Here is a 16225-nt window from a genome sequence, read left to right on the forward strand (position 1 = left end):
GTGGGCCCGTCAAGGAAGCCAGGATTTAGCTAACTCTTGACTAATGAGCAGCGATCAATCAGTAAAGACGGTTGAGTAGGAAGAAGAGCTTGAGACAGGCCTGGAGGTCTGAGTGGCCCACTGATAGTAGAGTGGGGTGTGAGAAGAGGTTAGGACAGGGGGTGGTGCAGTGTGATGGAGAATATTGAATAGCTACACTAGCTCTAAAAGCAGTGTTTACCAAACCTGGCCAATCGCAACAGCCATTAAAAATGAGGATTCTAAGACTCCACCGCAAATCTATCCAAACAGGATCCATATCTTCAACAAACTCCCCACAAGATTCTGGAATACACTGCTGAAGATAGTAGGGGGAGAGTGAGAAGGCAGGGACCCTGGCCACAGGCTCTGGTAACCCAGGGCCATCCTACGTGCAGGTTGGAAGGCTAGAAGCAGTGAGGTTTGTGACAGCTTCTTGGTAGAAGGTGAAAGAGGGGAGAGGAAGAAAATGAGTTTATCCTTTATGAGTGAGATAGTGGGGAGTGACACCCCAGTTCTGGCCTGATCATGAGGTATCCCCATGGTGGCTTCCCCTCTTCTCACCTCTATAGCTTGGCTATGGACTTTGGACTTTTAGAGTCTAAGTTGGATGTTACCTCTCAAAAAGGGAGAACTACTCCATGCCAGAGTAAGGGACAGCCTGGCTGCTTTAGAAATGACCAAACCTTTACAAATCAAAAGAAACTATCTGAAGAGGGACCCTTATAATATGAGATGCATGCCTTGTTGCCTGTTCCTGGCCCTTAGAAGAGTCATTTTTTTTCTGTTTGTGGAAGAATTTGTTTCCCAGGCTCTGTGTAAGAATTGAGTTGTGATTATTTCTGCATAACAGTGGGACACTTGAAACTCTTATTTTCTCAGTTTTATGAATTTGGATACAGTTCTTCAATCAATCACTCTGGAAGTAATGTTGGAGGGAATTGAATTCTGTGGAAGAAATCCAACTGCGTGATGCATTTTCATTTGGTATGGGGCAGTTAGATAAAGCATCCCTTGACTCACTCATTGAATAAATAAATCATGGGGTTAGCGCTTAAATAATAGATAAAAGAAAAGGGGAAAGAAAGAGACTAAGAGGAGCTGACAAGGTGAAAAAATAGATAAATAAAAAGAACTATATTCAGGGAAAATGATGAAAAATTGTTGCCCGCTAGTCTGTCCTCTTTCTATTTCCTGGTCACATTTTGCTAGCAATCTTTATTTGACTATTTCTTCACTGCCCTGTAAGGTTTTGGACTGGCATAGGGTCAAAGATGAAATGCTACTCCTTTTCCCTGAAAATTACTTATTTAGTGCTGGCCAAAGTCTAAATGTGCCTTCAGTAGGCATCGTGGCAGGAGCTGAGCAGTTCTTGTTACTGGTCATAACAACAGATAGGGCAGTGGATAACTGGCATACTGGTTATTTGGGTTTGTTTGAAGGAGACCTTGTTCATCTTCCTTGTACATAATACGATGAATTCAGCCTTGGGATTTTGCATATGATATTGCCAACACTTGAACTCTCTCTTCCCTGGCCTCTCTTTGCCTGGCTCCCTCTTAGCAACCTCACAGGACTCACATGGGATAACAATTCTTTCAAGATTCCTGCCCCCACCCCCGCATGTAGGATGGATGTCCTTTCTAGCACCCTGGGCTTCCCTATCAATCCTGCTAACAGCTAACTCTCATTGAACACTGATAATTCTGAACTTTTTGCATGGTTTTTCCATTCCAATCCTCTCACCCACCTGATGAGATAGGTGCTGTGGTGAGTCCATTGTACAGACAAGGAAAGTGAGATACAGAAGAGTGAAAGCAAGTCTTCAAGGTTACCCAGCTGGGAAGACTTTATTTTCCAGCCTGTGAGCTCCAAGAAGGAGGAACTTATGGCTGCCCGGTACGATGGTCAACAGACGCTTCTGTCCCTCCCTCTCTGCTCTCTTTCTCTGTATGTTTAATGAATTACTGGGCCACAGGGACCTCAGTAGGAGACTCACTTGACTGCATATGGGATTCTAAAGTTTGTAGCATCAAATTCGGAGTGAAATTGCATTCTTGGGGTTGTCTATATCAAAGCATTAGCCTATGTGAATGATGCTGCCCGACCGAGTTAAGTAAGAGATTGCAGAGGCAGAAACCAAATGAAATGCACTTTCCCCGCTCTCCTAGAGCTTCATCTGCCAGGCCACACGGGAACATAAACCTTCGGGTCAGCAGTGTGTGTTGTGCGCCCTGACTGCCTCTCCCCAGATGCGAGGACAGAACAGGCCCTGCGAATATGTGAGTGGGGTGTGTATGTAGGTGTCAGCTTAGGGTCACAGATCATTTCTGTATGCATCCCCAAAATACTCATGCTGTACTCCTCATAAGTTATGTAGGGCTTCCATGTAAGAGAAACAGAGAGGAAAAATGACGGCCACTCCTGGGTTATCTGTAGCTTTCTGAACTTTTCAGCCAAAGCAGTATCCCAGAGACCATCCACTCAGTAGACACCCAGGAAGCCTCTTTTTCAACAGCTGGCAGACCAGCTTAGTCACATGTGTGATTCTGTGAGATTTAGCAGTTTAGGGGATACGCAAGGACCGTTAGAACTCCAGCGTGCTTTAAGCCTCTCTCTTCCTAACCCCACTTGAACCTGGGCTCAAATCCCCACCCCCTACTACCAACTCTGTGACCTTGGCAAGTCACCCAGACTCCTTCTGAATTCTGTCTGCCATGGGTCCCGTGCTGCCCAGTTCCTCCCCAGAAAATAGACTCTTCTGTGGCCCAGAACTGGCGATGGGAAACGCCACGGTAAACTTTTTTGTTTGTTCGTTTTGTTTTTTTCTGTAGGTTCAAGTAGGTTGAAGCATGCTCATTCAATTTACTGCTGTTTGTCTGAGGCCTGGGTACTCATTGCTTTCTTGAGAGGTAGTGTCCAGCATCTGATACAGGTAATTTCTCAGAAAGTGTTTGTAGGAGGGAGAGTGGAAGGAAGGAAGAAGCGAGTCCCTGTCTCACAGAGATGTTTGATGAAGTTAAACAGGGTGTGTAAGTTTCCGTGTCTCAGTGCCTGGCACATAAGGGAAATTCATTACTCTTTCCCTTCCCTACTCTGGCCTAAAACACAAAAGTTATCTGGGAAACGTAGCACATGCAAACATCATGAATGGATATATGTTCACTTACTGGATCTATTCACATGTCAAAGTCTAAAGGAATGGGACCAGAGCAGGAGAGTTTATGTGAAGGTCAAGGAGGGCCCTTCAAGTTTCGTGAGTTGGTATTCCTATAAGGAAGGGCTTTAAGGTAGTGGCAGCGATAGGAGGAGGAGAGGCGGGGGTGATGAGATTGAGTTGCAAGCTGAATGGGGAAGTCAGAGCGGGCCTTTGGGATTGAAAGGCAGAGAAGGGTAGCCTCATCTGCGCCACCTGCAGGACAGATGAAGTAGTGGCAGACCAGCTGGAAGACTCCTCTTCCCAAAACTAAAGAGAGAGCAGCCTCTGATTCTCAGGCCTTGAAATTCTTGCACCATTATCAAAAGACCAGCCTAAGAGCTATCTTCTTCTTTGAGTAAAACAACAAAACCTGTCTTCTTTGACAGTTTAGTTCCTGGGAGATAAATTTTAAAATACTAATTTAACTGAGGATGGTGTTTTTTATTTATTTTTCCAACAGAATATTAGCTACAGATTCTGCCAAGTGACTTTCTGTTATTTGAGAATAAACAACTTAGATCTAACCCAGTTAGCGGTATTGGAAAAGGGAGTACATAGCATTGCTGGATAGGGAGGGCTCGAGTGGAAACAGTGAAATAAAGGCATCAAGAATATAGTCCCTTGGGACGCCTGGGTGGCTCAGTGGGTTAAAGTCTCCGCCTTCAGCTCAGGTCATGATTCCAGGGTCCTGGGGTCGAGTCCCACTTAGGGCTCTCTGATTGGCAGGGAGCCTGGTTCCCTTCCTCTCTCTCTGTCTGCCTCTCTGCCTACTTGTGATCTCTGTCAATAAATAAATAAAATCTTAAAAAAAAAAAAAGAATCCCTTTATCATTGGAAGATTGGCAAGACCACATGAATGTGTGATTGATTGATACATTTACTCTTTTTCTCTCACTGAAGATGGTTTTAAGAAACCCAAATATAAGTTGCTCATTGAGGTTAGGGCTTAAGATATATCCAAATCCAAAGTATTACGTTTTCTGAATATGCATTAAAAATGAGAACTAGTGGGCTTACTCAGTGCACATACACACAAAGAATAATGTTAAAATATCACACAAATATAGTATATACATGCCAATTATGACATAAAAACACTTTATGTCGCTGATAAAATCAGAATAACATCTGAGGCAGTGCTATAGTTGACTTAGTGCTCACTGAGCATCTGATGCTCTTTACAAATTGGGGAAATTTTTCTTGGTAAATATTAAGTCTTTCCACATATGTACATTTAAGGTACATTTAAGACGAGTTTCCTGAGAACATAAATGCTCGAGAGGAATAAGCAGGAGTTGATGAGGGAGATCTTAATTTGCATCTTTCCTGCCTTAAATGCCTGAAATATCTTGGGTATAATGTTGCGTGAATAAGGCTTTTAGTGTTTAATGTGATATGACTTAAACATTCTCTTTTTCTAGGGTCTATAAAACCTTTGCTATTAATGGCCATTACTTCTCATTTTTATCTACCAGATTTACTAAGGAAGAAAAAGTATGTCGAGGCTTCCATTTGTCTGCTCAAATCTTCTATTATCTGGCTATAAACTTCACTTCTCTTAAACCTGGGACAATCCACTTGGCAAGGGACACTAGGTGACCATCCAAGCATGATCCTTTACATAGTGTAGGGCTTCTACTTGTCAACCTGCTCTTCTCGCTGTCCTTAGATCCTCCCGACGTTGCTTTTGAAGTAGAGAGAGTAATATCTGATAGCCATTGGAGATAGCAAAACTGACACAATAGTAAAGTTCACTTTCCCTGATTTTGCACAGCTAGGAATAGTAAAACTTTGCCATAACACCGTAAGTGAAGTCTAAACACTTAACCAGGAAAACACATATGTGTGTTATGTTAGAGTTAATCAAGTGACAGGGAGAAGCCTATGCAGCTGACCTTCCTGGGCCTTCCGGCTCCAAGAGCCAGATGCAGACCCATCCTGGTCCCCTCTGTGATTCAGCATCAGTTGCCATCCGCTCTGGTTTAAATCTTGGAGGGGATGCTTCCAGGACTGGTTGGGGCTTCTTTGAGAGCATCAAGAAGTCCCAGAGTCTCCCACGTGTTTGAGATCCATTTTCTCAGATGGATCCAGCAACTGATCAATTAACTGAATTGAGAGACCCCGCTTCCCAAGATGAGGTTGCCGGCCATTTCCTCACCTGTCCTACCCCTCCCTCCCCGTTTGCTCTTCCCCAGCTGGGAAGATAAACACTTCACCAGCCACCCCCGCCTGAGAATGGGGCTGGATGGGATATGGAAACCACTGCCAATGTGTCATGTCCAAATTGTGGCATTTTACCGTACTGGGAGAGCCAGCCACAGAAGTCAGAGCTCCTGGATTTCTAAAGTAAAGTCTTTTCCTACTTTGCTGGCGCAGTTCCAAACTGCCGTCCCCTCCATTCTGGCTCCAGGCTGCAGAGAGCATCAGACTTCCTCCCTGTGCCAGCAGGGCTCCTGTCTCACTGCCTAGGAAAGGTGGAGCCAGCTGCCCAGAATGAGAAGCCTAGTTCGCTTCCTGCCGGTTCCCCAAATCTGGGGTGGTCATTATGCAGATGACTGAGAAAAAGGACAGAGAATGGTTGCCAGGAGTGTTGTGTCCTTCTTTTAACTTCCAGTGTCTTCTACAGGCTACTAGCTTACTTAGCACAGCACATGAATTCTGTCTTCATCTCACAAGCCACTCGCTGATTCGCTACCTCCTCTTAAAACGTCTGACAAGTTTCATCCATTCTGCTTGCTTTCCTTGTCTTCTCTGGAAGAACTGAATATTCTCAGATCCTACAGCAAACACACTTTGTAAGCAGAAAGACCTAGCGAAAAAATAAGGTTTAAAAAAAAAAGAGAGAGAAAACATATGATTTATGCTGGCAACAGAAAGAAAAACTAAAAGAGAGTATCTGACTCACAATAATGGTGGAGTGTTGAGCAGAAAGTGGTGGGTGCCTCCTGCTAAGGAGAGGGAGACGGGTGACAAAGTGCCAGTCACTGGAACTGCATGGTACTTCAAGACTCATCAGGAGCCTTTTTTCCATGACCTTGTCTCTACTCCTTTGACGGAGACACATTGTAACTGATACATTAGTATTGTTATATAATTAATACCTAATTATTATAATTACTAATGATAATACACCATTGTTGTTGTGAATTAACATTGTCAGTCCCAAGAAGCCATCCTTCTGAGTCACCTCTCTGCCACTTCCAGCCTCTCCTGTGCTGGAAATCACACTTGGGACAAGTATAAGGGGCCCTCACCCACCTGGGCCCACATCCGCTCCCAGCCCCTGGCAACCACGTTTCTACTTTCTGTTTCTATGAGTTTGACAGCTCTAAACACCTTATATACATGCAATCATACAGTAGTTATCTTTTTTGTGAAACTGGCTTATTTCACTTAGCATAATGCTCTTAAGTTTCACCCACTTTGTAGCCTGGGTCAAAATCTCCTTCTTCTTAAAGGCTGAGTGGTATTCCATTGTATGTCTACACCACAGTTTGTGTATTGAAACTCAAGTTTAACTGGGCGTCCTCTATTTTTACCTGTTAAATTTGGCAACCCTGTTCTAAACACATCAGTCTAAATAAGCTTCTTCTAGAAATTAGTCCAGAATAGAGATTGATCCCAGAAGGCCTTTATAAAAGGAAACATAAGGGGACATAGCTGACATCATTTTTTGGCTGTTGATTTTGTACAAACCATAGAAACATGGTTCAAGTGAATCCTGGTTTTGTCAACACTCTGTGTCAGGAGTTCTTGAACTGGAGTCTATGCTAGAGAGGCAGGGGGTCTGTGAACCCCTTGAAATTATAGACCCCGTTAAGTATATGTGCCTCTTTGGAAGAAAAGGAGCCAAAATTAGATTCTCACAGGTGCCTGAGACTCCCAAGGAGGTCAGGAGACCGTATCGTATTGACTGAGGGCATAGCTTTGAACTCAGGGAAGACATTTTTGCTGGAGGCTTGGGTATTATTTCTCTTTAGACAGTTGATTTCCTGAATATCTCAACTAAAATATGAAGAAAATTCAGCACATTTAAAAGAGTTGAAAGTTTACTCATCTACTGCAGCATCCCTTTCAAATGAGGGATGAGCCGAAGCTGCCATGCATTTCACATCTTTCACAGAAGCTGAATGGAAGCCAGTTCATGAGTGATGCTGATCTTTGTGAAGCTTCTCATGATAGAGAGGCATATGCTTCATATATGTCAAAGTCTCTTAAAGAGATTAAGAAAAAGAGAGTAAGAGAGAGAGAGGACAATGCCTAGGCAATCAATAATCTTACTATCTATAAAAAACAAATGACTGTTTTTATAATCACCACTTTATTTTTTCTTTAGAAATCCTTCATCGATTTACCAGTAGCTCTTACCAATGAGCTTGACTGGCCCCAGCTCTCTGGTGTTACTGGGTTTCTGGACTCCATTAGTGGGTATGTATGTTTGACTACGTTTAAGCCTTTCAATGTATCTATGTAAGCAAAGAACAAGAAATAGGGCTTGTTCCCAAGATGTTGAAATGGGAATCATTAGGAATTTCTTCTAGAACATGAGTAATAGACTAGAAACCCACCACTGACATAGAGTGCACTATGCAGTGGGATATAATGCAAATTGTATTTTTTTATTGACATACAATGTATTATCTGTTTCAGGGATACAGATCTGTGATTCATCAGTCTTACACAATTTTCAGTGCTCACCATAGCACATACCTCCCCAGTGTCCATCACCTAGCCACCCTATCCCTCCCACCCCCTCCATTCCAACAAACCTCAGTTTATTTCCTGAGATTAAGAGTCTCTCATGATTTGCCTCCCTGTCTGGTTTCATCTTGTTTCATTTTTCCCTCCCTTCCCCTATGCTCCTCTATTTTGTTTCTCAAATTCCTCATATCATTGAGATCATATGATAATTGTCTTTCTCTGATTGACAATCACTTCGCTTAGCCTCTAGTTCCATCCACATCATTGGCAATATTTCATTCTTTGATGGCTGCATATATATACCACATCTTCTTTGTCCATTCATCTGCTGATGGACATCTAGGTTCTTTCCATAGTTTGGCTATTGTGGACATTGCTGCCATAGACATTTGGGTGCACGTGCCCCTTTGGATCACATTTGTATCTTTGGAGTAAATACCAAGTTGTACAATTGCTGGGTCATAGGGTAGCTCTATTTTCAGCTTTTTGAGGAACCTCCATGCTGATTTCCAGAGTGGCTGCACCAGCTTGCTGCAAATTGTATTTTATCACTGCTTGCAAGGAGGAAGTATTCCGGCTGCAGGGGCACAATTGTTGATCTCTAATGGAAAATACATAAACACATCACTGAATTTTTCTCACTCGGGGACAAAGATGTTTATGATTATTCACTCTCAGAAATTAATATTTATAAAGGTAATGGCTAAAATTAACAGGGAAGTCACAAGGTCCTGGAATCACCCTGGCTTTAATGCTTTGAATTTGAAGGTGGAGACAATGTATGGCAAATCTGAGGGACACACAATCCCAATCTGCTGTGTGCGATTGGGTGCTGACTCAGAACGTGGGAATGGCCATTCATAGGTTAGCACCCTATTTTTTAATTTAATAGAGGACACTGTGTATCATGAATAATTTAGTTGATTATTATCTTACTATCTTCTCTCACTCATCTAAGTACTCATTAAATACCACCTCATCAGGCAGGAGCTACAGATATTTCAAAGGTAAATAGGGCTTGACTGATCTCTACAGACAATTACAACCGAGTAGGGCAGATAAGGCAATGTACAAATGATGATAGTAGAAGAGAGATGTGCCAAAAGACAACTCTCAACACAGAGCTGCAGAGTCATTGAAGAAATAATGCATAGAATTTATCAACGGCCACTTCTTTGGGGGATGTTAGGCAAGGGGGCCCAAACCCTGAAGGATTTACGAGATTGGGGTAATGAAAAAGGTAGAGAAGAAACTAGGAAAAGTAACCATAATTACTCATAATTATGTAGGAATCATCTGTGAATGTAGGGAAAGCAGAGGAAAGGCATTTTCAAGTTTAAGTGTAGTTTTTCAAGTTTAATCATGTGAAAAATTAGGTTAGTGTAATAATAATAAGAGTGATAGGGAGAATAAGAAGTAACCTTTGTGAGGCATTCACTATATACCAATCACTGTCCTGAGTGTTACATAGAGGTTTTTCTCGTTTCATCTCTATGCAAGGGAGATGGCATTAATTTCTTTCACAGCCAAGGAATCTAAGGATTAAGTAGACAGGTTAAGAAACTTGACTAGGGTCCCATGTTAATAAGAAGTGTTGCAGTCTCTCGTCGTGAAATCTGACGTCATGTTGTCTCAGAGAGTGATTTGGTGTGGATCTTCCCAGCCCCCAGCTCCCAATCTTTGTGTGCTCTTTCATTTCAGCCATGGGAATGTGGCTATCTGGAGTCACTTTGTCACTCTGTCTGAGGGCATGGCTACGGGCTGGAGAAATGACTAAAAGCTAAAGGAGCCCTTCCCCAGGGAGATGTGGCATGCATTGCCTCAGAGGTCTTTCAAGGAGCCCCTTTCTAGGGCACCCATGCTGCCAGCGGTCTGGGGCCCCCTATTCCCTAGCCTTGGTCCTTCTCTCCTTAGCTGCACCTTCTGTTGTCTTTGTCACTTGGACTACATCTAGAGATGGCCAGGCTGGAGCAGCTTCCTGGAAGAAAGACTCTTACTGATCTCCCACTGCCAACATTAGAACGGAGAAAATATTTAAGTGGGCCTCCACCATCCAGCCGTGTATAATACTACCTAGAAGTTTCTCTGTATTAAGGCTTTTATGACAATAACAAAAGGAATTCATTATGAGAGAGAAGTGGACATCATTTATTATAATTTTGATGGAAGCTTAACTTTAAGTTGAACCCTGTAAAATTCAGCCACTTTTTGGCCTAAAGCCTCACAGAGTTGCCATTGAAGAAATAACCAGTCTGATGTTTAAAATTAATTGCCAAGTACCTTAAATCTTCCCTGGACTCATGCAAAGAATGAAAGACTTCCCTCAGCAGGCCCAGCCGAAGTGAAAACTCATTTGCTCATTTCTTTCCACTTAAAACACACACTCGCCAACAGGTGCCCCACATCTCCTGCATTGAATTTTCCCGCAAACTCTACCCCAAAATAGCTCCTGCTCCCAAGTACACTGTTCAGTTGTTTTAGGGTTTTTCTCTGGGGGTGGGGAATTGGGGGGGTGGTCCCCTGTAATCCCATCAGAGCCCAGCGGGCAGCCAGATCTTCCTTAGGAAAAAGGCAGTGGGGAGAGAGGGAGAGGAAAGTTGCCAGTCTTCAGACTCGCATGGGTTATAATCCTTCTAAGGGCTGTGCAGAGACATTCTGACTTCATCTCACAAAGGAAGCGACTGTCTAGGTGCGTGTTATATGAACACGGGGGCATCCTGAGCTAGTCCGTGCTGACTTTGCACAGTGTGAGACTCTGTGTTGCCATTTACAAAAACTCAGTCTGCCTGTACAGTGTGACTCTGAGTGCTGTCCTTATCTGTTGTTTCTAAGGAGGTGAGCACCCCCACTGGTGGGCTGTCAGGTTCCCTACCCTGCCAGAGCTTTCCTCTGTGTTTCTGGGGCCCCAGGCTATCTAGTTGTTTCTTTTTGCTACCTGTTTCTGTGTGCTCTGCCTGTGTCCTCTGCCACCAGCTGGAATGGGAAAAAATATATTCCGTTCCTTTAGATAGAAAAGGAACTTCTCTGTCTGGAATGTGAGTTGCCGTGGACTCCCCCATTAGGCAGACACAGAGCATGACACCCGCTGTGTGTCACCATTCTGGATGTGTCCCCCCCACCCCAGCAGGAGGTCCTGTTAAACTAGCTCTGTAATCTCATGCAAAATATACCTGCATATAATCTATGCTGAGCCAGTCTCCTTCTTAAAAGAATGAAGATTTGTAAAGTGTGTAAAAAATATTAAAGATTAGCGTATGATAAAGATCCTTTTCTGGTGGAATTGGGAGAATGAAAAGAATGTTGACCCAGAGGCAGCATTTGTGAGCCATGTAGACAGTTTCCACAGGCATTTGGAGCAAATGTCCTTCTGAGTCCAAATGCTTATCAACACAGGATAGAATGTATTGATTTCTCTGTTCAACTGGATCTCTAGAAAGTGCTTCCTGTTATCTGGGATCAGCCTCATGCTTTGTGTATTAACAATGTTCTTTGTAATTGTACCTTTGAAAGCAGAAGAATGCTGTTTGGGAGAGAAAATGGCTGCTTTCCTTTTTCCAATATACCCTTCAACCGTCAAAATTTAATATCTTTTTTATAAGATAAATGTAACTAATTGAAATTACACACATGCATTAAAAGACAAACACAAGCCCTTACTTTTACAAATCTTTACACTCTGGGGTACCTGGGTGGCTCAGTTGGTTAAGCATCTGACTCTTGGTTTTTGGCTCGGGTCATGATCTCAAAGTCATGAGATGAAGCCCTGCTCAGGCTCTGCATTGAGGGAGTGTGGAATCTGCTTAAGGTTCCCACTCTCTCCCTCCCTGCCACCACAGCTAGCGCATGTTCCCTCTCTCTCTCTCTCTCTCTCAAAAACAAAAACAAAAAACAAAAACAAAACAAACCTTACATCCTTCAGTTGAGTCAACATTAACAAAAATCTGTTCTCTTAACTCTCAGGCTCCAGAAAATTCAAAAAGCAATTTCCTGTAAAACCATGTGTTTTATTTTGTCTTCTTAATGTGGTTCAGAAAGCAGTTGAGTCATTGAAAGGCAAAAACATAAAACAAAAACCCACCTTGTGAGGTTGGTAGCGTGGAAGCTGGGAGCCCAATGATAACTAACACTGGGAAGGAGAACTATAACTGTGAGTGAGAAGAAAAAGGTATTTTTTTCTAAAGATTAAAAAAAGTACTTCATGCTCAGATCACCTTCAAAAGCAATTAGTGGAAGAGAAAAATCCTATTTAAGGGAGAGAATCCAAGTCCCAGTAACAAATATGGAAATATGGGGAATAATATCAAAATTCAGGTAGGAAAGACTTTTAGTTTAAAAGCAATATCTGAAATTACAGAGCCCTGTGAGTCATGTGGAGGAGTAGGAGGAAGATCATGTTTACACATACAAGGGTTCTGGTTCTGTACGGCCCTCAGTGGAATAGATAGCATCCCTGGACCTCATTTATATGTTTGAGTTGAGTTATACCTAGCCATCTCTGAAGTTCTCCCCAGTGTCCAAGTTTAGTGGCTATAGGGCAGTGTGTTATTAAAGTCCACAACCGACCTCATGATGCTGCTTGGTTTAGAAGCACTGGAAGAAGCTGGTGGGGAACAGTGCTCCTGCTTCTACCCACCAAATATGTTTTCTCCATCCTTTAACTAGCTGTGCCTTCAGACAAGACCTGGGTAATTTAATGGATCAGAGCCTGAAACATTCTAGGAACCATGTTTCTCTAGGGCCAGCATTGCTGTACCATAAAGTTTGAAACCCTGCATAGTAAGCCCTGCACTGTGTGATACTGGGTGCTGGACCAGCTACTAATTAAAGTGGCACTCTGTAGTTGTCTTTTATGGGTACTTTTTCCTCCAGGCAAACCTCGGCAAGGGAAACAGATAACACCAAACCCTTAACAAAATAACCACTTGAACCCAACTGCATATAACCTGAGCATTTATGGTTGTCCAAATCCCCTTCTGAACATGGAGGCAGGGATGGTCCAGTCAGTAGAGTTCTGCAGGCCAGGGCTAAATGGTAGAGAAGTCCTTCAAAGCTGGAGGGCAGAGGAGACTGGGAGGAAAAACAGGTTACGAATCAGAGCCTTAAAAAAGAAGGTGAAGCTAGCCATAGAAAATCAAGAAAGCTAAAGAACCAAGAGCAATTACCAAAGTTATCATATCAAGCAGGAGGAATACGAATGAGAGCAGTGGGTCAACGTAAGTGGATGCAAACCACTTGGAATTTTCTAGAGTAAATGTTGCTCCCTCTGCTTCTGGCTTAGACTTGCTATTTGGGGTCAGAAACATAGCACATGCTTAGAAAGAAATAGACAAAGCTATTGTGAAAAGTGGCACAGTAATGCTATTCAAGGACATTTAAACACACATCTTTGATGAGAGGTGTCCTAGAATCTGAGTGTTAAAGGTTATCTATTCTCTCCAACCCAGCAGACATTATATGAGAGAACAATTTTGAAAAGCAGTGTATAATTCCAAACCAAGTCACTTGGGGTGTTAAAAACAGAAAATTGGAGAGAAGGGATTTGCAGCTAAGATTTGCTAACCTAATTTCATGTTTTAAAAAAAGACATGTAAGTACTAAACACTAATGGGTTTAATAACCTTATTAAATCCATTATTCAAAAATTACATGTGATGTAAGTGCCAATGATTAGCCGTCTTATAATTATACTTTGCAAAACAAATAATTAGCCAGAGAGTTGGTCATTTGAAGTTAGCTGGGGCTGATTGGAGTGGAGTATATAGTCTACATCAGTTATTTTTTCCAGGTGTGGTCCATGGACTGCCTGGAGGTATGTCTCTTGGACATTTTCAGAGGATCCACTAGGTAAAAGCCATTTTCACAACAGAATTAAAACAGCATTTGTCTTTCGCGCCCTGCAGCCCTTTGTACTGACGTGCAAGAGCAGCAGGGGGTGAAGGTGCTGACATCCGAGCACAAATCAAAGTGGTGGCACCGAACTATATTAGCAGTCACTGTGGTCTTCACCTCTACATGGTCCTGGTTTTGAAAAAGAAGGGGACATCTTCCCCTGAAAAGTTCACTTAAAAGCAGAAAAATCATTAACTTTATTAACGTATACACATTATTTTTTAACATTTTCATCTGACGAAATGGGAGATACATATAAAGCACTTTTGCCGTGTAACAAAATACGATTTTCTTAAGGAAAAACACTAGTGTAAGGGAGTTGAGAGCTATATTCCACTCCAGTCAGTTTTTCATGGAACACCAGTTTTATTGAAAAGAACCAGAAAATAAATTATAGTTATTCAGATTGGATATGTGGCAGATATTGCATCTGAAATGAGGGAGCTTCAAGGAAAACAACTGACAGTATTGATTGTTAATCATTAAAATTTGAGCTTTCAGAAAAAATTTTGAATTTTTGAAAACTTGAATTTTCTGTTAGGAACTTTACAGCTTCCTAATACTCAAAACCTTTCTACTAGATACATAGTGGTAACAACAAGTATGGTTTTTCAATATTGTATAATAAAATGTATCAGCATTTAGAATATCCACATAACTCAGTGAGCCAAAATTTTCTAAATGGCCAGTATATGATATATAAAACCATGCATGGGTAGGGCCCCTGGGTGGCTCATTTGTTAGGCCATTGCCTTTGGTTCAGGTCATGATCCCAGGGTCCTGGGATCAAGTTCTATGTGAGGCTCCCCCTGCTCAGTGGGGAGCCTGCTTCTCCCTCTCCCTCTACCTGCCACTCCCCCTGCTTGTGTTCTCTCTCTCTTTCTCTGTCAAATAAATAAATAAAATCTTTAAAAAAAAAAAATGCATGGGTAAAAGGTCCATTCAAAATATAAGACAGACAAATGCATTTTAATGTAATGTGGTGCAAAAAAGTTCATTGATGTAATTTCAGATGGTACATTGCAACTAATCAATCTTTATAAGAAAATACCACATCTCGAGTTTTGGTATAGAATCAAAGAAGGCTATCCAACCTACATAAAAAAGATATGAAAATGTTACTCCCTTTTCCAACCACATGTATGTTTAAGATGAGATTTTCTCCATATAATTCCATCAAAACAACATATCACAACAGATTTAATGAGAACCAGAGATGAGAACTGAGTTGTCTTCTATTAAAGTCAGACACTAAAGAGATTCACAGAATTGTAAAATGATGCTGTTTTTCTCACTAATTGGAGGAGGGGTTGGAAAATATATATTTTTCAGAAAAAAATTCAAGTTAACATGTAATGGGTTTATTATTATTTTAAATGAAGTAATAATTAAATATTCTTTCAAATTTCTAAGCTTTAATTTCTAAAATATGAATACTGACAGCTGTAACTCACATAAAAGCTCTCTAGGTTCCTCAGTAATTTTAAGAGTATAAAATGGTTCTGAAAGCAACAAATTGAGAACTTCTGTGCCAGGGAGTGAGTGTGAAAGAGAGATGTGGCTGTGGACAGAGGTTGGGGAATGCCAATATGCAGAAGTTTGAGAAGAGAGGATAAAGGGATAATTCTCGAAGCAGAGAGAAAACTAGAAGGATTCAGCATCCTACAGATCAAAGAAGTGTTTACAAAGGACAGGTGCCCTTCAGCCACATACTGCCAGAGGCAGAGGAGGACGGGAATGAAGAAAGAGCCCTGGGTACGCAGGGTGGTGATCAGGAGAGACTGACCAGGGACGTCTCAGTGGACAGAGATGGGAGCCTGACTGCTGAGAGTAGTTTCCAGGAGGTGATGAAGGAAGTAAACATCAACAACTCATTTAACAGGTTTCACTATTAAAGGGAACAGAGAAAGGAGGTGATAGCTCGTGGGGAATAAAAGGTCAAGGAGACATTTTTAGATGAGAACTCCTATAGCATGCCTTTAGTGAGAGGACGATCCAACAAGGAGAGAAAGGTGGATGAGGGAAGGAACCAGGTCCTGGAGAAGGCAAGAAGGGGTGCAGTGCACGGGAGAGAGGCACTATCCCTTGATTAGGAAGGACCATCTATGGACACTACGGCTCCTAGCCAAGGACTCTTCCTACCACACCCTGGCAAGTCTCTCCACTTGCAACAACTTCTCCCTTGACTCTACTCATTTCTAAATTTTCACTTTTTAATTTAACTACTCAAGTCATGAATACATTTTCATCTTAAAAAAAAAAATACCCAGGTATGTAAAGTAAAAAGCCAAAGCTTTCCCCCAATTTCATCCCCTTTGCCAAGAGAAAACCCTGCAATCAATTTAGTGTGATTTTGTTCAGATCCCTTCTGTGTGATCACATGTGCATATCGGTATATAAAAAAAAATATTTCATTGG

At 42.0% G+C, this 16225-nt stretch overlaps 1 protein-coding gene and 1 long non-coding RNA gene across 4 annotated transcripts in view; both read left to right on the top strand.

Annotated features, from left to right (window-relative positions):
• The window catches only part of AOAH (acyloxyacyl hydrolase), a 160378-nt gene that overhangs the window by 84994 nt on the left and 59159 nt on the right, over positions 1-16225 (top strand). For all 3 annotated transcript variants that reach the window (XM_082693165.1, XM_082693164.1, XM_082693163.1), the window contains one exon: positions 7554-7645. In XM_082693165.1, the coding sequence (XP_082549291.1) occupies positions 7554-7645 (92 nt within the window). The remainder of the gene's footprint in view (positions 1-7553; positions 7646-16225) is intronic.
• Positions 1781-4034, top strand: LOC309845330. The gene is made up of 2 exons (XR_014301218.1): positions 1781-1917; positions 2853-4034. It is a non-coding gene; the product is annotated as an uncharacterized lncRNA (long non-coding RNA).

Source organism: Mustela nivalis, assembly GCF_964662115.1.
Source record: "Mustela nivalis genome assembly, chromosome: 12".
NCBI lineage: Eukaryota > Metazoa > Chordata > Mammalia > Carnivora > Mustelidae > Mustela > Mustela nivalis.